The following is a 24,278-nucleotide window of genomic DNA, read 5'->3' on the forward strand; positions in this document are numbered from 1 at the left end:
TGAATATTTGCCTGCCACTTGTGGGTTAAGAGATTTTAGGTAAGTTTGGTATGGTATGGGTGATAAGGATACTAGGAAGCGGGGTTTGTGCTCCCCAGGCACTGCAGCCTTCTGGCTTATTGTACCTTCCTAGTTCCTTAGTTCAGTGCACTAGACTCAATCCTTCTGCTTAGAAGTATCAGGTCATTGACTGTCGCTGCTACAATTTCATTCCCTAAGTTTTTTTTGCATGCTAGGTTAAATCTCCATTAAGCTGTTGCTTCGCATTTGAAGATAATATGAGTGCCTGTTTCTTCCTTCTCATTGCATAATCTGCAGATAGGATCAGGCCCATGATGTGCAGATGTTTTCTCAGATGCCAGTGACTGGTTAGTAGTCCTATCACTGCTCTGAGTTTAGCCCTCTCCAGTTGCAGCAGTGATTTTGCCAGTCTTGGTGAGGGTTGTTTCATCATAAATTGACTATGTCTAACACCGCTAGAGTTTACCCACTTCTCCTTTTGTTTTGTTTGGATCCATTCTGCGATGGAGGATTCTATATTTGTTTTTGTTATTCCAAGTATAGGTTCGAGGCCTATGTATGGTCTTGAAGATCCTCCTCTGGCCAGTCTGTCTGCTTTCTCGTTACCCAAAATTCCTCTGTGCCCTGGCACCCAAGATATCATCAGGTTGTTGTGTTTCCCCAGGTTTTGGAGATTTTGGATGCATTCATTGACTTATTTTGATGTGATTCTTTTACATGCTAATGCTTTAATGGCTGTACTTCCATAATGAGTTTGATTGCTCAAATTTTGGGCTTGTACAGAAAATGCCCAATCCGGTTCCTTCATTTGTGTTGGAGCCATCTATATACCATATCATTCATTGTATCTGATGCTCTCCTGCATTCTTCCTCTCCTTTATAGTCCATTGAGACTTTAGAGGACTTTGTAAAGAATGTTTCTGGGATCATATAGTCAGTCCCCATTTCTAATAATAGGTGCCTGATTTTGTTAATTATAGTTGTATACCCGAATTGTTTAGTTCCTATCCAATTTAATTGTTTTTGGAGCGTTTTTCTTGAGCTTTTTCTAGCCTCTCCTTGTATAAATATTTCCAGTGGAGGTAGATTTAGCAGAGTTTCTAGTGCACTTGTATGGGTTGTTCTCATTGCCCCTGTGATACATAGGTTTGATAGTCTTTGTATGCTGCCTAATTTTTGAGTACCTGCCTTTTGTTGAGCTTTGGTCCACCAGTTTAATGATCCATAGGTTATTTTGGGTCTTATTACTGCTGTGTATAGCCAATAGGCCATTTCCAGTTTGAATCCCCAAGATTTGCCTAGGGTTCATCTAGTGGTCATTAGCGACATTTTACTTTTTGCTATAGTATGCTGCAGGTGAGGGTTCCAGGTTAACTTCTTATCGAAGATGATTCCTAGGTATTTAACCTCATTTTTTACCTGCAGCATTTCATTATAGAATATGTATTTCTATGTGTCTTTTCTTGGTGAAAGCAATTAAAGTAGTTTTGAGGAATTTGCTTTAAGTCCCCGTTTTGAACACCATTGTTCCACCATGTTAGAGCTCTTTGGGTGAGCACTGTTAATGTTGAGTCAAATTTTCCCCTAACTAGTATGACAATGTCATCTGCATAGCCTTGGGTATAGATTCCGCTTTCATTTAATTTGCATATGAGGTCTTCCACTACCACACTCCACAGCAGAGGCGAGAGTATTAGGCAAGTTTAATGCAACAGTAACTTAAACATTTGCATCATACTTGCTAATAAGGAAATATATCATCTCTTACAGACAAAAAGAAGCTTATTTAAAGAAAATTTTTAAAAATAACAATAATTACTCATTTCCTTGGATGTAACTAGTTTAATTTGTTTTTATTATTTAAATAATTTGATGTTGGTTACGCCTTTTATAGATCATTGTGCCACTACTGCTCTACTGGATTGATACTACTGTGCATTTGGTCCAAGCTGTAAAAATTTGTTCAGTACATTAAAAAATAAAAAATAAACAGTAGTAAATAGTATGCTTATTATTTCCAACTAAAATTGACCTTGATAACTTGCATTTATAATAAATATTGCTTGTTATTTAGGTACTTTTGTAGTTTTTTAGGAGTGGGGTTATACACATGGGGTGTTTTGTGATTTGTTTCTAGCATACTTCTTGAGTTTTGTATCTTAGTGTATGTAACGATGAAATTCTAACCTGTTTAGCTGATTGTATGAAATGTAATCCAAATGATTTCCATGTTTTCCCTTATTTCCCGCTACTACTAACAACACAGTATGTTAATCATACTCTAATTTATATTCCTTCGATTATTTCACTCACCTGAATGCTGGTGGCCACTTGCGCACTGGTGAAACATTTAAAGTAAATGTTATACTATTTTCAGCACGATTTCTACCACCAAGGGCAGTATGGTTATGCACGCTCGCCTCATATTCCTAAAAAAAAATTAAATTAAATTAAAAATGTATAAATCAGGCATTATATTGTGATTGAATGTAGAAAACACATTACCCTGCCAAACATCGTCCGGTATACAAAATTAGGCTCAACTGCTAGTTTCTGTCCAAGCCGAATATTTACCAAGTGAACACTGTCATCAATCTGCATACAAATTAATAAAACTTACATACAAAAGAACCGCCTCGGGTTGGCTACAATGCTAGTTACTATAAACTACTAAAAGTTAAATGCAGCCTACAAATCAAGTCCAATTCATTTATTATTATTATCATTATTCATTGTTATTATTAAAGAGAATAAACGTTAAATAATCTTAGAAAATAAATTGCATACAAAATGAAGTCAATTCAGGCTACACTTAACCTATAAGATTAAGGGGAGTCGTTTTACCACCTAGAGCATAATGATCAATATTGGTCTATTTTGCAATATTCATTACTGCCTAGGGTACATAATTAAGTTTAAAGCTTTTTATTACATCATAAAGCATTGTTAAGTGTTATCATGTGTATCCTTCATATTTTTCCTCTCCCAGGAACTTCCTCTCTCTCTCTCTCTCTCTCTCTCTCTCTCTCTCTCTTTGCACCAACTGAAGATATTGTTATTCTTCCTGGCAATATCTGTTTTCAAATGATCTGGATGAAGAAACAAATTGAATTGTTACCGCCAAGATGTCGATCTATTTTAAGGTCATCATCAAGGGAAAACAATCTTAAATATGTGTACATGTTGGCATAAATGGTTAGTAGATGGTTTCAAATATCTTTGAATATCGATTCAGTCCCTACATTGCCAAGGACTGTAACCTGTACTGTAGGTATAAACCCAAAAATCCTTGGCTGTCCTCCTGGATTGAGTCGGTGTTGAATGGAATTTGAAACCATCTATTAACAACTTTATTATGTCAATGTGTAGACATATTTAAGATTGTTTTGCCCTGATGATGACCTTAAAAGAATAAGAATGGTAAATACTTTTTTTTTTATTAAATAACTATTACTATTATTAAAGGGGATGCGACAGGGAAAATATGGCCTTAATAAATTAGTCCCATTCTGGAGAGAATATTCACAATGATATCGAGAAAAATAATGTTACTATTTATAGGCTGTAGCATCAGATTGTGCTATTTGGGATTATGTTATAATGCTGTAGTTTGTACAAATAGGTTGTAGAAGCATACAGAAAATATATGGCCTGGCCCATGGAATTCATATGTGCATATTTAATATAAGCTCGGCAGTAACAACTGAATTTGTTTCTTCATCCAGACCGTACCAAGATCCATTTTATTCGGTGGTTATTTAAACAGAAATGTCTGTTCTCCAAGTCTATATGCCTACGGAGTCTGCATATGTCAGCTATTAACCTTTAGTGGTGTTATAATAAACTGCATAGTTACCTGTTTGAGGTGGAAGTAAAGGTACCAACGTATATATTTTATAAGAATTAATACAAAACAATTTATTTTTAAGTTTAGTTTAAGCTATTATTACAGTATTTATAATTGTGTATATTTACATGGATTGGTTTCCCATGTTTCACTTCTCTTTCTTCTGGCTTTGCTGCTATTGCCTTCCAGAGACATGAACCAGAAGCATGTGGGGTAAAGTCAATTGAAGAGTGCCCTGATGCATTATTCATGACACCGATGACTTTATAATTGGCTTCCAAATACAATTGCTTCCAACAAACAAAAAACACAGGTATTATTTATTCCAATGGGGGAAAAATATAATAGGCAAATATGATAATTTACCTCATGATCATCATCTGGTATTGTAGAAATGTAAAACTCTTCTCCATAATTGACTGGTTCATTCTCAACTGTACCTTGATTCATTCTTTAACGAAAAAAGTTTATGAAATGGTTGTTGATGATAATCACAATGCAAAAGGTATTACTTTTTTAGAAAGTACACATTTTTATAGCACGGGAGATAGTGTGATGACCAAGATAATTGACACGACCTTCCACTGCATCTTAATACAGTCTCGTCAAAATCGGAGAGAGTGGCTGACAAGTAGACTCCATTGCTTTCGTGAGACGGTATTGGAACATGAGGAGCTTTTATTTGTATCCGTTGGAGGTACTTGACAAGACTATCTGCTTTTTCTAAATATATCTAAACAACACATGAAATGTAGAAGTGTGTTTTGACTATAAAAGTTACTTACATTACACTAATAAATTGTTTGTTGCTTTAAAAATTAAAATTGCAAACATTGAATCATGGGTAACCTAACCCTAACACTAACCCTATTTAAAGTTTAGGGTTAAAAGGAGTCAAAAGTTTCATTAAGGCTCCTGTGTGTATTCTTCAGTCCTTGGCTTTACCTCTTCCATGAGTAGGAATCTCAGCCTGCAGCCTTCACACCAACAGAGGACATGTTCCTATGTTTCTTCTTCGTCCTGGCTATATCTGCTGGTCTGAGTCTATAAACTTCACATGCTGGTAGGCCTTGAGAATCAGTAGCAGGTCCCAAGCCCGGATAAAGGAGGAGGGATCCCTGGCTACAACCTGAGATCTTAGGACGTCTAAGAAAGTAGAAGAAGAGCCAGGGGACCACGTCCAGATGCCACTGGACTCAGTCACCGATGGCTAATCACCTTGACGCCATAAACATCTCGATTACAAAACCCCAGAGGTAGCAACCCAGTAGTGCTAAGGATGATGATGAGTCTACATGCCTGTTGAGTCATGTGTTCTATTATTATTTGAGTCCTAACACATCCTGGACTTATTAATTTCACTGTTAGTTTCTGAAAAAGGTCTTTTGATAAACTTTTTGAATCCTTCCATTGAACTGCTGGAGATTTTTGGCAATTTACTTTTTGTAAATGATGGTTCTACTCACAGATTTGTTGTGTTCAAGAATCCAGATTTCAATCATTAAAGTCATCAGCAGGTTGAAGATGTTACAAACATGTCTCTTGATATGAATTGTTAGAGTGAATATGTTTATATACTATTAAATATTATATATTTGATCAAATTAATGACTAATTCAAAATTATTTTCTTACAGTATTTATTAGGATAATATGTGGTTGTGTCGTAATTCACATTTTTTGCACGTTCAACATTGAGTGGCATTAAAAATTAAAGACCTCTCATTGGAATGTCACATTGGCGAGGGATCGATGGGTTCATTTTTATAATTCATATCGAGAGACGTGTTCGTAACTCCTTCGACCTGATGATGAGCATTTAATGCTGGAAATCCGGATCCTTGAAAACAACAAATCTGTGAGTAGAACCATAATTTACAGAAATGAATCTACATACCCAACCGCCATCATTTGCTATTTTTTGCAGTTTGGTATGAAGGGTCCAGGGCTGATAAGTATCATAGTCAAACGTCTCTTCTTTGTCACTCTGCCCTGTATGCCCAGGTAGTCAAACAATATCAATATTGTTGTCCTTAATGTCCGGCTTGGTCTTGATGCAATCCAAAATTACTCTGGACTTTACTTCCAATTAAATTAGTTGCCTTTAATGCTGCCTGGCTTTCCAAGTATATGGCTATTCATTTCTTGGTAATACACAGCATTTTGATCTCCTTGGCACATAACCTTACCTAACCATTACTAATTTTTTTAGCAAGTTCAATCCAGCTAAAGGTATTACTAGGAGGTAATGACCTTATCTGAATGAGTGTTGCTATAATTTTGGATGCTGTACAAATCTGAATGTACAGAGTAGACTTCCTTGCCTCAATGATTTTCATTACTGTTTTATTTTATGGGTTCTAGTTTTTTAAGAAGCCAGAAGTAAAGTATTAAGGCAACAGTGGAAGACCACTGATAAAATGCAGGTTATGGTTGTTAAATTAAGCAGGGGAATTGGTTGTGAAAGGGCTCTTGATTAGAAAAACATCAAATAACCAGACCGTTACATAAAATAGTTATACGTTTTATCTTAGCCTTTAAATTTTAACTAATAAATTAATTAAAAGCATACTTCTTTTAACAAATAAGCAGCTCTAAGATGGGTCTGTTCCATTAGCAAGCCACCACCAGCGCGAGTCCGACAATAGCAGAAGATATCCCACTGAAATGAAAAATATTGTTCATTATTACTTTAGACATTTTAATTTGACCTAATTTGAGAGTGAGAAAAAAGGGACAAACACTTGTATGTATACGTTAAATGTTTTTGTGTTTTGAGTTATATTACTATGGCCGGGACTCCAGGAAAAGAAGGATCTAGGCCAGCTACAGGCTAAGTATTAATTAATAGAATAATATCAAACGTATGATTCTCTCAGAATGGATACACATAAAGCTCAAAAAGAAATGGACAAACTCAAGAGGTGCCAGAAATAATAGAGTAATGGTTAAAGAATCCTTGCCAAAACTGGCAAACACATTTCTACAGCAAAAAAAGTGGTACTACTCAAAGGAGTGATACACAACATGTTAACTAGAATAATGGTAGACTATTGATAGAACTCGAGAAGGGTAACGATCTGAAAGGCCAGCTAGAGACCAAGTACCTTTAATCAGGAAAACAAAATCAAACACTATATACAAAAAGAAATGGACAAACTTTAAATGTGTCAGACATAAACATAAACTCCAAATAATTGTAGACAAAAGGAGGATCAAGCCAATTGAACTGAACTATGCAACTAGGAAAAGTAAAATAAGCCGGAATCTCCCCCCCCCCTGCTTCCTAGTATCCTCATCTATACCTTATACTATTGTTAAATGGGTTTTCTGGACTGTAGTGTAAAAATAAAGATTTAGCTAAATAAAAAAAAACAAGTACGATACCTCGCGACATCGGTGCTGTTCTTCCCACTGATTAAGCAATGTCCGTGACGAATATTGATTTAATATGGCATGAGGCGACCGAACAAACATATAAATGCATTCTGGATCTAATATTTTTTTCATATTTCTTTTAACTTCTCCCATTATTAAAACTAAATCAAAACTAACTCATACACAAAATATTAAAACTGAAGATGGGTTTTGTAGTATCCAAGGAAACGAGAATTAACACAAGAAATCAGATTGTTACTAATTTTAAAACAAGTATCAACAAAAATGTTTTATTAAACAAAATTTTCGAAGAAATACAGAACAAAGACAACATGCCTGAACATGTTGCAATGTAGCAAAAAGCCGATGTTGAAATGCTATTTACTAAAAACTACAGCCAGTTTATTAAAGGCACAAACACAATTTAGTCAAATTACCAAATGATTCATTACTTCGGGTTTGAGAATTCTTATTATTAACGCGGGCAAATCATACACTTTAAAAATATATGCAAACACATAACCTCTCTGTAGTCTGCACTTAAACCGCAGCTTAACGGTTAAAATTTTTGTAAGATTTAACTTTGTGTGTACTTCATTATTCAATAATTGATTAGTAATAATGTGAAAGGTGAATTTTTTTTTTTTTTTTAAGTAGGGTGAATTAAAATTTTGTTTTTAGTCTTAATACGACAGAATATAAAAACATCTTACCCACCTCGAAATTCCTGGCCTTCTTATCCCATCCTTTGACTAAAACGCCATTGCAATACGTATGTAAAACTGCATCTGTTTTTCTTTCACGTTTAAAGGTTTTAGCAACGCGAGATAAACACTTGGCATAATGCGAAGGTGTCATTTCTGCGTTCATATGTGACGAATTGGTTGTCACAGTTCCTGTCGATGCTGTGGATGTTGAAAATGTGGAATATGGAGAATAATGGGGGAAGACTTCGGAGGCTGATCGAGCCTGGGAAACTACCGAAGGCGTTGTCGTCGTCGTGCGTGTTGAAGTCGTACTGTTCAAAGATGGTGTGGATACTATGCTTTTATGCGAATGTACACTCGCTACAGAGATGTGGCTTACTACAGAAGAGTTACTGAGCCTGTTAACCTTGTTGGCACCCGATTTGATTGGCACATTTGGTTGTGGTATTCCGGAGGTGTCACTCATCACAGAAATCTCACTTATCCCGGATAGTTCGCTCATACTGGATAATTCGCTCATACTGGATAATTCACTCATACCACTCAACCCCGATGCCACGCTCAGCTGGCTGTTTTCCTTTGTTGGCAGGTCCCCTCCTATGGGCAGCTGAGAATGTATGGACATTTCCGATTTATTCAACATGTCCTGTTTCATCGGACAAGCACATGCAGAAGAGGAGTACATGCATTTCATACAAGGAGTATACATCGGTATTGAACAAGCCATGATCTGTTTGGTATCCTTTTGTTTGTTATGTTTTTGTATGTTATGTTTTGTATTTTTTTTTTTTTTAAATTAGCCAAAACAAATTACAGAAATTTAGAATTTGCTATTTTTTTAAACATTTCTATGACTACAAAATTGATTGAATTTGTTAAACTATTATAAACATATGTTTCAATGTGATGTAAGTGAACTTTAATCACTATTTCGATACTTTTTGTATATTCTCCAGCATTTATTGCCTGTTTCTAGTCTATATGGCAGTTTCAATAAATATAAACAATTAGACAAGACTCATTTTAATTATACTACAGTCAATCTTCTTCCTTTGAAAGGTGCACTAATTAATGTGGAATTAAAATGTCAAAATTGTTTTTATAAAAACCATCTATAACTAAACAAGTCTAACAAATGACACAATAAAAAAATAAATAAATAAAAGTTGTGTGTAAGAGCACAACCCTAGGTAGTGAAAATCATCCAACACTCAATTTAATCATACTTCATAGGAGGAAGAAAAGAAGCCCTCCTAGACATTCCAACATCGTCTCTTATCGATAGAAAAATCTATTTTAGGGCGCTACAACCCTTCCCAGGTCTTGGCCTTCCCCATGGTATGGTAAGGTATTGTAATAAGGATACTATGAAGCGGGGTGGTTTGTGCTCCTTAGGCACTGCAGCTTTCTGGCTTATTGTACCTTCCTAGTTCTTTAGTTCAGTGCAATAGACTCAATCCTTCTCTTTAGAAGTATCAAGTCATTGACTGTCGCTGCTACAATTTTATTCCCTAAGTTTTTTTTGTATTTTAGGTTAAATCTCCATAGAGCTGTTGCTTCGCATTTGAAGATAATATGAGTGCCTGTTTCTTCCTTCTCATTGCATAATCTGCAGATGGGATCATCGTTGTATATGCCCATGCTGTGTTGATGTGGCCTCCCCTATAAGTTTGTCAGTTCCTGTCATTTGTGGCTGTCTTCCGATTGTGAGTCAGTCTTGCTAAATCGCTTGAGGTGTGTGCATCGTTCCGTGCCAACTTAACAAACCAAAGAGAGTTTAATCACTTTTCACCCTTTTAAGCATGAGAATTTTTCTCAGAGTAACCTTAACTGTCAAGTACTGACAATTATAAATAGGAACCCCCCCTTTGCCTTAACCCTACCCAAGAAGTGCAAGTCGGCCCTCTATGCTGACAACTTGGCATTGTTCATGGAGGCCAACAACTATAATCAAGAGGTAGAGCTCTGACATTGACAGAATTGCCCATTTCTGCAATAGTTGGAAAGTTAAATTCACTTCATCTAAAACAGGAGAAGGTTGAGGCCCTGAGGTGACTGAGCATGTTATAGCAACTGGAAATATTATCCCTTGGTCGCAGAGTATTAAATATCTTGGCTTAATAACCATGGACTGGGGTTCTGACTTTCACCAAACACATGGATGACAGAGCTGACTGTGGCACTAACTGACAAAACTGCAATGAGGCTGCTGTCCACACCACTTTCTCAGACCTCCACGATGAGCAGATGCAACAAACAGCTCCTATATATCAACAGCCATGCTCTTCTATGCTTGTCCTGCCTGGAGTTCCACTTGTCGAACAAACCTAAACAAGCTGCAGGTCTGCCAGAAGACTTTTCTGAGGTTAATAATATTTCACCCAAGATGGGCAGGCAATGAAACCCTCCATAAACTGAACAACATGAAGACTATTGCCTCATATTTAGGGTCTCTAGAGGTGCTAAAACAAAATTTTACATTAATTTCATGAAAAAAAATTATGACCTAGTTTACTTGAAAAATATTTGGTTTTTAGAAATTTCTAAGTTATTGATAAACATTGCTAACTTTTACTATATTTTTTATTGCAATCTACATAAAAAATGCTGTAAAATGATATATTCACAAAGATGATTTGAGCAAATAGAAAGGCAAAATAAAAATATTAAAAACAAATTACAATTAAAAAAAAAAAAATTTTTTGGTGAGACCTGGGCCTAATCACAAGAAGTGGTGTATACATGTCCAATAGCACTTACAAAAATAGAGAGACTGTATGCATCAGTGTAACGGGAGCAATGAGAACATGTCTGATAGCTGGTTTGGAGAAGATACTGGGACTACACTCCCTCCACCACATGATAACGAGGACAGCAAAAAAAACTATTATTAGTATTACCAAACAGAAACATCCAATAGGAATAAAACTTAAATGGAGAGATAGCAACAGTAACAAAAGACAATCCGATACTCATGGCCCCAAGAGATGACATGAAGAGAATGTTTGAGTTGAACCAAAATTTCCAAATAAACTTAGGTACCAAAAAGGAATTTGAAAGAGAGAACAACTCCTCCTTAAGAATGGCACCGTATACTGGTACACAGACAGATCTAGAACACATGAAGGTACAGGGGCAGGAGTATTTGGTCCTGGAACTGAATATTCAGAACCCATGGTAAAACACCAGTATCTTCCAAGATGGGCGGGAATTTCATTGTAGAGTCGCACAGAGTTGGTTGTTATTTGTGGAGGGTCACTCGCTATGTGGATGAAATTTTGGAACATCATGTGTTGACTATCCTCGATGAAATCAGTGACAATCCTATTCTAATACAAGATAATCCCATTCACATGTCGCTCGCAGAGCGCAAACGTACCTTCCACAGCATGACATCAGGGTCTTAGCCTGGCCAATCCGTTCTCCAGACTTGCGCCCCATCGTACATTTATGGGATAACCTCAGAGGGAGAGAACATCCCTCACTTCCTTATGCCCTCCGTGATCTTGAAAGGACTTTTTGTGAAGAATTTTTAAATTTTGAATTGAATCTCAATTTTTGGCTTCACGGAACGTAACCCTCCTTATGGCATAGGAAAACAGAAACAACATTCGCGGATTTAACATACCCGGCAATTTTCTGGAACCAAACACCAGTGAATGTCAAGGGATTCTTGTACTACACACGATGACAGTAAAGACCGCCCTCATTTTCGCAAAAGCGCGCCAATCTTTGCAAATGGTTTAATTCGATTGTTTGTCAATTTTGATTGAGATCAGTCAGATGGATCATTAATTACCAGTAATTAAGGTTTTTTAGTTGAGATGAAAAAAAGTTAATGGCACGAGAGGGATTCGAACCCACGACCTTCGGCTTGATACGCCGCTGCTCTCCCCCTGAGCTATCGTGACCTCGATCCACTCGGACATCAACTCCCCATCCCAACCCCACCTTATACCCTTTTCAGCTGGTAGAGCAGCGGCTAACTTTTTTTCATCTCAACTAAAAAACCTTAATTAATTGTAAAGTATTAATTGGTCAAGCGGACCACGAAATTAGGGAATTACTAGTAAGTTACAGTTAGTTAAATACTACACCCGATGACAGAAATGGTGGCCCACATTTTCGAAAAAAAGCGCCAACCTTTGAAAATGGTATAATTCGATTGTTTGTCAAATTTGATTGATTTTGTATGAAATCTTCAAATCCTGTTTCCGAATGTAAAAAAAGTCGATTTGGGTTTTATTTGTATTTAGATTTGCAATTGTGAAATTAGCTTTTTTTAAAAAGCATTTCTTTGAGTTAGTTGTTATTGGTGGGAAGGAAAATGTACGAAATTCGCGATGGTGTGAATATCAGCCTGTTCCAGGTCGAAATAGTAAAAAAATGATACAAAATGTGAGAAAATCCCCTCGAGGTCGTGGACAGGTGATGAAGTCGGCACTGGACTGGCAGAGTCGGCAGGGTGTCAAACAACATCATCAGGCCGAAAGAGTGGCTCGGTCGTTGTGTAGCCCCCGGATTCGTCAGCCGTCTGCCAACTGGACTGCCCGCCAGGGTCTTCGTCTCGAAGGGTTCTCGGACAAAAGCTGGGTCTCGCCAACGGGCCTTCGACGGAGTGAAACGCGAAGGGAAGCCGGACGAAACGTCGGGGTCGCGGCTCCTGTCATGTCGGCCCTGCCAGCCTTCTGAAGAAGGAAAAAGACAGTGTCGTACTTGAGGGAAACATAAGAACTCAAATCCGGATCTGAGACGAAAGAGAAAAAATCCGACTGAATTTGGTTTATTTTTATTTTCGTTTATCGTCCCGAACGATGAATCGCAGTGACGGCCTGGTCCAGAGACGAAATGTGAATCGTGACGTATCCGGTGTCCAGAAGGAGAGCCAGAATGCGGACGAGAAGGCGAAGGACCGGGAGGAAGACAGCGAAGACGGTGACTCGAAAGAGACGAGGCTCACCCTCATGGAGGAAGTCCTCCTCCTCGGGTTGAAAGATAAGGAGGTAAGTGGTGGACTATCTCGGCCAAAATGGCACTTCCTCACCGGACGATTTTTGACCAAAAAAAGATCAACAAAAATCTACCCGATAACGATTCATCCTATAAATTACCTGGGTCATCAGAAGGATTTAACCTTAATGACCCGTACCTTTCACCCGAAACTTACGTACTCTCTCTTCAGGAAATTCTTGCTCACTTTTTTCATGAAAAATCTACTAAATTCTCTATTCGCCCCTCGGAATTTTTTGCTTATAATGTAATACAATTAACTCGTTTCGAACGTTTCTTCTTTAGCTTGTCTACGTTCCTAGCTTCTCCCTCTCTCCTGTTTGCAGGTGGCACCTGTCATCCCACCAATTCGACCTGTTCTAAACTGCTCAAAAATGAACCGGGATATTGCTAATTTTGTACTATTTACTTCCCCTAGCATATTTATTATAATTCGCAGTAAAATTTACAAGAAATTATTATGTTTTTAACTGAAGAAATATTTAATTGAGGGATTTTGAAAAATAACAAAAGGTTTTCATTAATTTTGTTTATTGGACACGATAATTTTTTAAACAATTAATACCGTGTATAAAGTTCTCTGTTAGCCAAAACATCTGTTAGCCATACTTTTAATAAATGTGTGGTGATAAGTGACCGTTAGTCGATGATTATGTGGAAATCGTGAGATGTGGTCTGGTGTGATGTAAGTCGCAGAAAAACATTTTCTTTATCGTGCCAATGTTTTGATCTTTAGTGAGATCATCTTCAGGGCCTGGGATTTACAAACGTTTAAATTTAACACATACATGTAGGATGTGGAAAAAAGTGAATTGATACAATGCAAAAAAATATTTTTTATATTCAAAGTATTTCTACTTATCGCTCAAAGTGTTTTCTGCGTAATTGTGCCATTCTTGCGTGTCGTGTTGAGAGTGCCAGTGAGATATTGCTGTTTTATGTTTATACACATTGGATTTTGAAGGGGTGGGGATTTTAATTAATTTAATGAGGAATTTCACTCCATAGATGTTGCAAGGCTTCACTCAGTCGTTCCGAGTCAACTGGCTGTTGGTGGTGATCGAAATGCCTTCTCTGCAACGCATCCCACATGTGCTTAATGGGATTGAGGTCTGGAGACGATAGGGAAAGGGGCAGATGGGAAATTCCCAGGTTTTCTAAACATTGATGAACCTCTACATCTATGAGGTCTGTCATTGTCATCCATAAATCGAAAATCCCTGCCAGTGAGATCCCCGGTTGGAGAGATGTATTCTTCAATAATTTCCTGTACATAAAGGACTGCAGTGAGGTTGCCTTCAGCAATATGGAGTCCACTTCGTCCTCTAGAGCCAATCCCAGCCCAGACATTACACCACCTCCTCCAAACTGCACTGAAGGGAGCATGAACTGGGGCATTGTCTGCATCCCCTGTTCTCGGAGACTCTTCGGCACCTGCTATCCCTATACAGGCAGAAACGTAACTCATTAGTAAACATAACAGCATTCCAATTGTTCTCTTTTATGTGCTTGCTGAACCATATTCTTGAGTTGCTGGTGGCGAGCTGTTGCTGCAGGTCGTTTCAAAGGGGCTACGATGTGAAGCCAATTTTGTAATCGTTTGTGTTGTTAAAGGCCTTGTCAAAAATCTTGTACTTTGTTTAAGATCTGGCGAGCACTATGGAAAGGGTTCCATCCTGCAGCAATGACAATATTTCTGTCCTCCCTTTGCGTTGTAATGCACTCAGATCCGTTACCAGTCCTCCTGTTGGCACTTCCAGTCTCTCGGAATATGGCCAAAGCTTAGAAAAGTTAACTGCCTCTGCGATATCCACCTGCCGGTGACCTCGATGACTCATTCTCACAATTATATGGTTCATGATGTCTTTCCATGGTTAAAGAGAATACAACTGGATTAAAATTGAGAAAAGACATTTGTTTACAAAATGAGTAATCTTCATGTTTACTATTCTTATTAATAATACTTGATTTGACAATTAATATAAATAACAAAACATACCCCTTTAAAAAACATAAAGTGTTTATAGCAATGGAATATCCGTCTGCTTGGAGTCGAGATTACAGATACAATATTGATAAAAGATAATTAAATAGCCAATAAAATATAAAAATACTCTCTGTGTTTTATAGTATAATCACAAAGAAAAAGAAAACAAAATAATCTAGTGAACACAGGACAAGGTAGATTTATAAACCATTAATTAAGTAAAAATTTTTTCTTGTAAATCAAAAATTGAACTCTTGTATCAATTCCCAGCAAACTTGACGATTTTATTAACTGCAGGCTTGGCTCATTTAAAAGTTTGACTAGGCTTTCTTTCGAGAGGACAGCAATACCTAGCAACACACAACACTACTTCACACTACAGATATGAAGCATGTGTCTTGGACAGAATGGTACATTTAGCCAAAAAGTGTACGATGGTTTCCTTTTCCCTTGTATTTCACAGGGAGCACATTTCTGTACCCCTCTGGCAGCCTATCAAGGGGGTGGAGTTAAGGAACAGAAATTCACCTCGGAGTTTGAAGACCCATTGGAGATCCCTCAGTTTTAGTATTCTTCCATGTTTCTCATTCGTAAACCAGAACAAAACAAGATTTCGTTTAAACTTCTTGTTCAAAAGAAACCTTGCCAGTATTCGGCCCAAAAACCTCATGCTATCACTAGACCTTATATTGGAAAGAATACATTGGAATTCTGCCATCCATTCAGAAGTATTGTCCCAAGAGAATCGGAAAGAAGGATGGTATCCCTCAGACAAGGAACACCAGTGCCCATATCAAAAAATATTTTTGTTTATTGTCTCCTGGGCTGTAATTTTCGGGTAATGGTGACCAGGGAGTTTTAGGGTATTGTATAGTTATTTAAAATAGAGCTTTAACGTGTGGAGAAATAAGGGATCAACACGGCTTTCTATACATAGCATATAATTTGGAATTCAATAAGGCAAGGCTGATACTGCTTGATGAAGTACCTTAACGATTTTCCCAACTGATCATAAGGTTGAAAACCCCCAACTTGACATCCGTACGTGAGAACAGAACAGCAAACCGCATCGTCTCTAATCTTCCAATGTCCAATTCACGTGTTCCCGTGCGAATTGAAGCCTGGACATTTTCTGAGCCGTGGTAAGAGAAGAGGCCCATGAGCCGAGTGCCTGGCCCTAAGGCTATTTTCATTGAACCTTCTTCTTATTGTCTTGGAAGAAATCGAAACCTTTCGGACTTGTTTTCCCAAATTTCTTATCCCATTTCCTGTTATGCTGCAATTTCATAGGGCCTGATGACAGATGAATCTATCGTTTTCTCATCTGTGAACCTAGGTTGCCCCTCTCCTGACTGTGAGTGTAAACCCTGTTCCTTTGAAGCGCCGAAGAACCCATCTTATTGTATAGTGGTTTACACTCAATCCTCTGGTGACTTCTAGCTTATATCCTTCCTCTAATAATGTTATGTCCCTGACACTGCCATACTCACTCAAATGCCTGACTGAAGCCATTGAAAAAGGTTTAAGAATAGGTACAATATCAAGTGAAATTGTTGAAGGAGAAAGTTTAACTGAAAGCGAACTTAGGGCATAGTTCTACTTTTTGTGCAAATGGGATTAATCAATACAAAAGTAAATAAAGGAAGTAAAAAAGCATTATTTTTTGTTTATTTTGACTATGATAGCTCCTAATTGCCTCTAACTAATGCCGAAAGATAATGGTTTTAATTTTAAACTTAATAAATTGAGTGGTGCGTTAAATCTGTCCATCAGTGTATTGGGAAAATTATGCACCCCCTATTGAAAATAATGCACATCTGATTAGGGATGGTTAGGTTGATGAAAAAAAAAAAGAAAGTCGGTCAATGTTGGAAATGACTGAATTGTACTTCACCCAATGCACTGGTCATGTTCAAACTGGTGCCAAATTATTTCAATTTCAATTAATTCAATTCATTTATAAATTTCATTGTAATCGAAACCATAGGTGTCATTGTTGTAAATAGATGTTCATATATGTTAACCTTTTGTAAAATAGTTGTTTTCTTTTAATTAAATATGTTTTACAAACACAAAAAATCGGCAATTTTTTATAATAATAATAATGTTATAACTTATAATACAATTTTCAAATTTGCGGATGTGGCCCAAATCTGTTCCAACAAATAGAGTAAAATCAAAATCGTCACATTTTCAGTCAATATTAGCTTTTTGTATTCTAATAGTTATGTACAAATAAGGTGCTGTAAAAAAAAGACAACAGATGAATCATCGTCTGTGTCTTTATTTTACCCTGAGTCGATTGAATTTTTTCTTCTGAAAAAATTTTTGAAATGTAGGATGAAAAGGCTGACATCGATAAAAATAAATAAATAAATACCATTCAGAATGTAATATTGTACCTGTTATTATATAACTATACAACACTCCAAATTACTTAATAAATAATGCTAGTAATTTTATTTTCCAGGGTTATACGTCTTTCTGGAATGACTGCATATCCAGCGGTTTGAGAGGATGCATTATCATCGAACTCGGTTTGAGAGGAAGGATAGAATTGGAGAAAGCCGGAATGAGGAGAAAATCATTGCTTAGTAGAAAAGTCATTGTAAAAAATGATTCTCCCACTGGTGATGTTTTGCTTGACGAAGCGTTGAAACACATGAAGGACACTGATCCGCCGGAAACTGTTCAAAGTTGGATCGAATATCTTAGTGGTTGGTAAAACCCATCAAAATTGTATGTCGCTGGATTTCTTCCGCCTGTTCAGTATTAATCCGCTTATTTATTTATGCATGTGTTTATTAACAATTTATCATTGTTATTGATGCTTTTAGTTAATAAAACTGGGTGTGTCACTAAATGGTGGAGTTGTTGATTTTTTAAACTTTTATAGCGAAGATTTTTCTTGAATTTGTATTTATAAAAAGAAGTTTATGAGAATCAATAGACTTTTTTCTAATGTTTTATTGTAATTAATCTATGATGATGTTGATTTAATGTCTTATACAAAATTCAATTAAACAAGGAGCTTTGGATTGAAATAATATGAATCTCGTAAGTTGAACAAGAGAAGAAAAGTTTCTATTCAGGTTCGTATTATTCTTTTTTCTTAAAAAAATAAAAATTTTATTCAACAATTAAATAATTGTGTGATTTTATCATTGATATAGATTATCCTTTAAACAAAAAAGTATGAAATTTTGTTGTGAAAATTTTTATTTATGTGCCAGGGTTCTTTAAAGTTATAATCTTAAATAAAACCCCACCTCAACTAATTGTTTTTAATATATTTTTTTAATGAGGGTTTGCAACAGCCAGAGGTCATATCAACCCTTGGGTCGGTGTTTTTGAAAAAAGCCCAATTGTAAGCTGGATTTGAACCCAGGACCTGGGATCACCGTTCAGTGATCGGCACTGTGTCAAATCCTAAACTCTTGCGACAACCCCCCCCCCTATTAATGTATTACATACATTAATTTAATTGAACTAATAAACTTATCCTTATTAAACTTAAGCAAACAGGTTTAAAAGTTAATAGGAATCTGGAATCTCAAATTTCAGTAAATTACCAAATTTATTTTTTGAGTTGTTTACGATAGTCTACCTCTGTTGCTCAACACCTTGTGCTGCACATTTGAAATTATATTTTCTCTTTTATCTCCTCGGGAACAGAGAGAGTTTCTACAGCCACTCCTCTTAGACACTCCGTATCAAATACATGCATAACATTGAAACAATTTTCATACATGGTGCTTAGTAAATTTGGTAAATTATATTCAACTTAACACACAATACATCAGTTACAGATGCTTATCTGTTATTCACAATACACTCCATAAATCCTTTAAGAGCATGGCTAATACATAATTTGCATATTATTCACGGAAAAACATTGAATCCTAGATATGTAACCTTGCTAAAATGTAAGCTGTCCCAAACCTTAATTTATCCTAACCTTATCTAACCTATCCTGTCCCAAACCTTAATCTAATCTAACCAGAAAGCAAGCCCATAGTTAACTTAATTCATCCCCAACCTAAACCTCCCTTCCCTAACTTAATGTGACCCTAAGATCAACTTAATCCTAACCTATCCTGTCCCAAACCTTAATCTAATGTAACCAGAAAGCAAGCCCATAGCTAACTTAATTCATCCCCAACCTAAACCTCCCTTCCCTAACTTAATCTGACCCTAAGATCAACTTAATCCTAACCTCTATGTAACCTATCCTGTCCCAAACCTTAATCTAATGTAACCAGAAAGCAAGCCCATAGTTAACTTAATTCATCCCCAACCTAAACCTCCCTTCCCTAACTTAATCGGACCCTAAGATCAACTTAATCGTAACCTCTACCTAACAACCTATTCTGCCATTAATTTAATTTGTCCCTAACATTAATATAATCTTAACTCACATCCAAACTAAATTGTTCCATACCTTAATATAACCTTCCTTTCCTGTAGCCTTGTTGGTGATTGGGTGCTCGCCATCAATCTTATGAATTTTGATTACAAAATATTCAACCCAGGAACTCTGTCTAACTTGAGCTAATCCGTCTCTACCTTATCTGTCCCAAACCTTAATCTAACCTGACCCCAAACTCTTCACCTGTGTGGGTAGCCTTGCTGGTGATTGGTTGCTTGCTGTCGGTCTTATCAAGTGGTTCGATTGCAAAATATGCAAAATATCCAATGAAGGGGGCCAAAACCTAAATCCTTTCTAACTTGACCTAATCTGTCTGTCCCCTAACTTAATCTATCTCTAACCTTCTTAACCTATATTAACACTTAACCTGACCTGTCTCTAGTCCTAGATGTAGATGTAAATTCAAGGGAATTGGTTTCTTTGCTGTGCCTTTTGAAAGCTGTTGTGTTGCATCCTCTGTTTGTACTTACAGTTTACCAGTGAATGGCAAGGAATTTGATAATTAGGTCTTTTTTTTGCTACAGTTAGGCTATACCCACCAATGCATGTCCTTCTGTGGATAAGAATAGGACACTAAAGTCTGTTATAGGCGGCGGGTCTCTTATGCCACTCTGTTTTAGTATTTCTTAAGTGCTGATTCAGCATAAAAGTCCTGTTAAGAAATGGAGTCTTACTGCTTCCCTTGAATTCTGTAGTCTCTCTTTCTATTCCAAATCTCACCAAGAGGTTTTTTTTTTTTTGAGTGGTTTATGTCCAGTAAGTGAATTCCATTGTTTTCTCACTTTCCAACTTCCTTTTGGTGATTAGTACGAGGTACCACAAAAGAGATCTTCAATCCCATTTAATCCTGCATATCCAGGGATTGACCCTAACCAACTATGCTCACTAAAATGGTCACACAAAAAAATGTGCATTTACAGCCCAAAAACATCCATGTTTCATAATACTGGACACTTTTTTATTGCATCTGGAATGAGTCACAGTTTTTAGCATGAAATCTTGCATGTACGCTGATTGTAAAATAGTGCAGTATATGCTTAACTAAACAATTGAATAGGCTAAAAGTGTATTTGAACTTTATCGGCCCTTATTGGGCTTTTATGGACTTTCCCTTATATGGCAGTCTTTTATGTCGTGTTTTAGGCGAAACATGGAACCCGCTAAAGTTACGATATCAATTGAAAAACGTGAGAGAGCGACTGGCTAAAAATCTCGTCGAGAAAGGAGTGCTAACAACGGAAAAACAACATTTCCTACTGTTTGACATGACCACTCATCCTCTCACAGATAACGTAGCAAAGTCCCGCTTGATTAAAAAGGTAAACTGAAGTTTATTTTATTTGGAACATTTACATCATATAATATCGTTTGTGTTGCCTTTTAGGTCCAAGAAGGTCTTCTATCCAAATGGGTCAACGACCCTCAAAGAATGGACAAGAGGCTTCTTTCCCTCTTGGTCTTAGCCCACGCTTCAGACGTATTGGAAAATGCTTTCGCACCGCTCAACGACGACGAATATGAGATGGTTTTAAGAAGAATCAGGGAATTGGTTGACCTCGATCTTGAAGCAGAAGGAGCGAAAGGTTGTCCAACGGACGTCCATTGGGCTGTATTTGCAGCATTTACAAAGTAAGGATGCATATACATGCTTGCAAGGATATATATATTTTGTATATAATTTTGGTTGTTTTAACCGGACATTCATATTTTTATTTAAACTACATGTATTTATATTAATACATGCCTTTATATTAATATNTAAGGCAAACATGATTTCTTTTCTTTTTAAACATTTCAATTGTTATTTTAGCACTTTTTCTTTTCTAACTTCCTTCTAATATTTATGTATTTTAAACAAAACAATTATAATTTTTTATTTATTTTGTAAAAAATCTGTGTTTAACATGGATTTATTTAAGAAATTTAAAAAAGGGCATAAATAATGAAAATTAATGACATTTCACTTGGCGCCAATAAATCTAATTAAATCTTTTAACATTAATAAATCATTTTTTCTTTTTGCAATGGGAAGTTAATGTTAGACTAAAAGTTTTTTTGGGTTAAACTCTTTTGGGATCAATGAGGGAAAAAATTGACCCTTCCTGTTTGCAAGTGGTTTTTATATATTAGTTACTATATACTTAGCATTAGGGTTGTGGTCAGAAATGTTTTTGATCCTAATCCTAAGTGACTGTTAGAAAGGCTGGTCGATTGCATAGAAGATCCTATTAGTTTTTATATATTGTAAAACAAACCCCCTATTAAATGTTGTAGTAGAACAGGAAGTTATTGAGCAATTTTCAAATTATATTTTACATTTGAATGTATATAAAAAAATGTTTAAAATATTCTGTGAAATATATAACAAATACTGTGATCCAATATTGGGCACAATTTTTGAAGAGTGTTAACAGGCTTTCTTGTGGTCTGTGGTCGTTACCGACCATCCTGGTTGGCCTATCTTCGCTGGATCTGTCGATCGCCATCTTCAGTATTCAAAGATGGAAATTTTAGATTTATCTTCAAGTGTCAAGACAGTTTCAACCTTTTTTGCCTGACACCTATTTTAACGATTTTGTTTAAGATTAGTGGGAAATTCTGTGAATTTGAATCGGGCGCTGTGTGGCCTCCTGCAGTGTTTTTGTCCTGTTGGCAACACTGAATTGTTTTACATCAATCTAAAATCTCCATTTTCGATCTTCAGTCTTCAAACTCTTCACCACCATTGCATTTCATATTAGTTCTTATTTTTGTCTAGTAGATAAAATTTTCTTAAATAAAGTTTCTAAATTAAAATAACCCTTTCCGGCTGAAAGTTACCTCAGAATGACACCAACTGCAAAAAATTTCTTAAAGCTTAGTGGGAAATCCCTTGAGATTAGGCCCAGTGTTACCACCTGCAGTTTTCTGTGAATTGGCAATGTTGGCTCGCTGAAGATGGCGAAATGCCGAATGACAGACCAACACGACGAGTATAGGCAGACCAAAATGATCAGTGACAAACCAGATTCAATAAGTTTTGAAATTATTACTATTCCTTGCATTTTTTGAAATTGTTTATTTCTGTTTTCAAAATCAGGTTTTTCATTACAACGTCCATTTGAAATTTTCTGTTTCGATTTGAAATGCTGTAAATACTGTATATTGTGATACGTATATTAGTGTAAAAATGTAAATAAGTAACCACACTAAAAAAGACCATCCTTTTTTCCCTTCTATTGTAATACTTATTTTGTAATTGTTAATAAATAAATTTTGACTACAGTGAAACCCTTCTTAGTGGACACATCGCTTAATATTTATGTTTGCACAGTCCTGGGGGAAAAATAGATAGGATATATTTTAAAACTTCCAGACAGCAGCTGTCAGCCCCCATAGAATTAGGTGAATAAGTGAAGGGCCTAAAGATGCCTACTTCGGAAGTAGTATTGTGCCGAAATGTTTATTATGATACATTTATTAAATGGTGGCTTGACAAAATCATCAAACTTGGGTCCCACCCCTCAATAACAGACATAATCCCCTTGTCCATTATAGTAGGATTTCACTGTATTTCATATTTATATTGAAATTCTAAAGGCTGTAGTGCTTGTATGACATTTATAGGGTGTAAAAGTAATCTAGCTTTAACATTGCAAGCACTTTTTCTATTTTCTTTTTTATACATGGTTATGCTTGGGGAAATTTAGTTAATAATTCTGTCCCTTGTTAATATATATTGCTTAAAAATAAATCTTATGAAAGAAGTTATACTTTTTAATTTAAAAAGAAAAAAATCTAAGGTTAAGATAGAGGATTTAAAGACTAGCAAGAAAATAAGTGGAAATTAAATGCTTTGTAAGAGGATTTAAAGACTAGCAAGAAAATAAGTGGAAATTAAATGCTTTGTATACTTTTGCTTTGCTTTAAGCACTAAAAAAAAGTTATATTCTCACTTTTTATTAAGTTTTGGGTACAATCAATCTTTATTTGCTTTTAATTTCCTTGCTATATATATATATTTTTTTTAAATTTTTATGATAACTCACTTATCTTTTTACAGATAATTAAAATGGAAAATTGAGGGAAAAAATCTATTTGTTGAGCAGACCACGCAATGAAAGTAAAACAAATATTTTAATTGTTTTAATTTATCGGAAAAGCTAAAATCAAATAAAGACTTGAATTTTATCATACGGTCATGTATAATAAAAGTGTATTTAAAAAAATTCTAAATTTTGTTATCATCTTACAATGAGAAGAAAAAATAAACTGAATAATTTATAATAATGTTTTTAAATTATACTTTGCTTTCAGAAGTTAAATGTTAATTGCAGTCCGTTTGCATCAGCAGTTGGATGACTGTTTTTTCCTTTTTCTTTCTTTTATTGGCCGTTTATTATTTTATTAAATTTTACCTTTATTATACGTTAAGAAGTGCAATTTATTGTGTATTAGTAAATTGAATTTCTCTGACAAATTTGGAAAATGATGTGCATCACAATCAACATGTGTGATCTCATGGAAGGAAATTTCTGTTTGTACAGTACATTTTACACATATTATGTAATCTTTGTATATTAAATTGTATATTATGGTCAAATTTTAATAAACATTGAATGAATATATATATATAATTAACTTATAACAGTGTTTTCTTATTTTCGGCCTTATACTACCACATTAGTTAACTGATGTACTGTAAGTCCTCGAGGCTCCACTCGCCTCATCTCACAACATTCAACCAAATTGCCAAGGCTTGGTGGGTCGCCATATGCGTGTGCATCATCTTCAGGTGTAAGGGGCACAAAAACCCACCCAATTGATACGACACTATCCATGATGTATGAGAAATGTCCTATGATAAATAACTATCAGCATTTTTGTTATTTATTCCGGCTATTTGGCTAGGCCAACCTTC

The 24,278-nt window shown here is 35.9% G+C and overlaps 2 protein-coding genes across 5 annotated transcripts; one reads left to right on the forward strand and one right to left on the reverse strand.

Moving 5' to 3' along the window:
• Positions 1-1,853: 1,853 nt before the first annotated feature.
• Positions 1,854-8,788, reverse strand: LOC106671111. 3 transcript variants are annotated; one of them, XR_001341169.2, is made up of 9 exons: positions 7,963-8,788; positions 6,440-6,529; positions 4,381-4,601; positions 4,235-4,319; positions 3,997-4,158; positions 2,527-2,616; positions 2,335-2,450; positions 2,209-2,272; positions 1,855-1,970 (listed from the first exon to the last, which is right to left on the reverse strand). XR_001341169.2 is itself a non-coding variant. In XM_014401940.2 (8 exons), the coding sequence occupies exons 1-8, from the start codon at positions 8,677-8,679 to the stop codon at positions 1,928-1,930; spliced, it is 1,524 nt and encodes a 507-aa protein (XP_014257426.1). In that variant the 5' UTR covers positions 8,680-8,788; the 3' UTR covers positions 1,854-1,927. The 3 variants fall into 3 exon arrangements, 2 of the variants coding, with proteins under 2 accessions (XP_014257426.1, XP_014257427.1); XM_014401940.2 differs by lacking the exon at positions 2,209-2,272 and having other exon boundaries at positions 1,854-1,970; XM_014401941.2 differs by lacking the exons at positions 2,209-2,272; positions 7,963-8,788 and adding an exon at positions 7,255-7,451 and having other exon boundaries at positions 1,854-1,970.
• A 3,608-nt stretch (positions 8,789-12,396) lies between these two features.
• LOC106671093 (Golgi phosphoprotein 3 homolog sauron) lies at positions 12,397-23,909 on the forward strand. Of its 2 annotated transcripts, XM_024228130.1 has the most exons (5): positions 12,397-12,955; positions 17,420-17,666; positions 20,522-20,697; positions 20,763-21,007; positions 23,421-23,909. In XM_024228130.1, the coding sequence occupies exons 1-5, from the start codon at positions 12,767-12,769 to the stop codon at positions 23,422-23,424; spliced, it is 861 nt and encodes a 286-aa protein (XP_024083898.1). In that variant the 5' UTR covers positions 12,397-12,766; the 3' UTR covers positions 23,425-23,909. The 2 variants fall into 2 exon arrangements, with proteins under 2 accessions (XP_024083898.1, XP_014257399.1); XM_014401913.2 differs by lacking the exon at positions 23,421-23,909 and having other exon boundaries at positions 20,763-21,011.
• Positions 23,910-24,278: the final 369 nt, after the last annotated feature.

Source organism: Cimex lectularius, unplaced genomic scaffold (assembly GCF_000648675.2).
Source record: "Cimex lectularius strain Harlan isolate CLEC.00 unplaced genomic scaffold, Clec_2.1 scaffold201, whole genome shotgun sequence".
NCBI lineage: Eukaryota > Metazoa > Arthropoda > Insecta > Hemiptera > Cimicidae > Cimex > Cimex lectularius.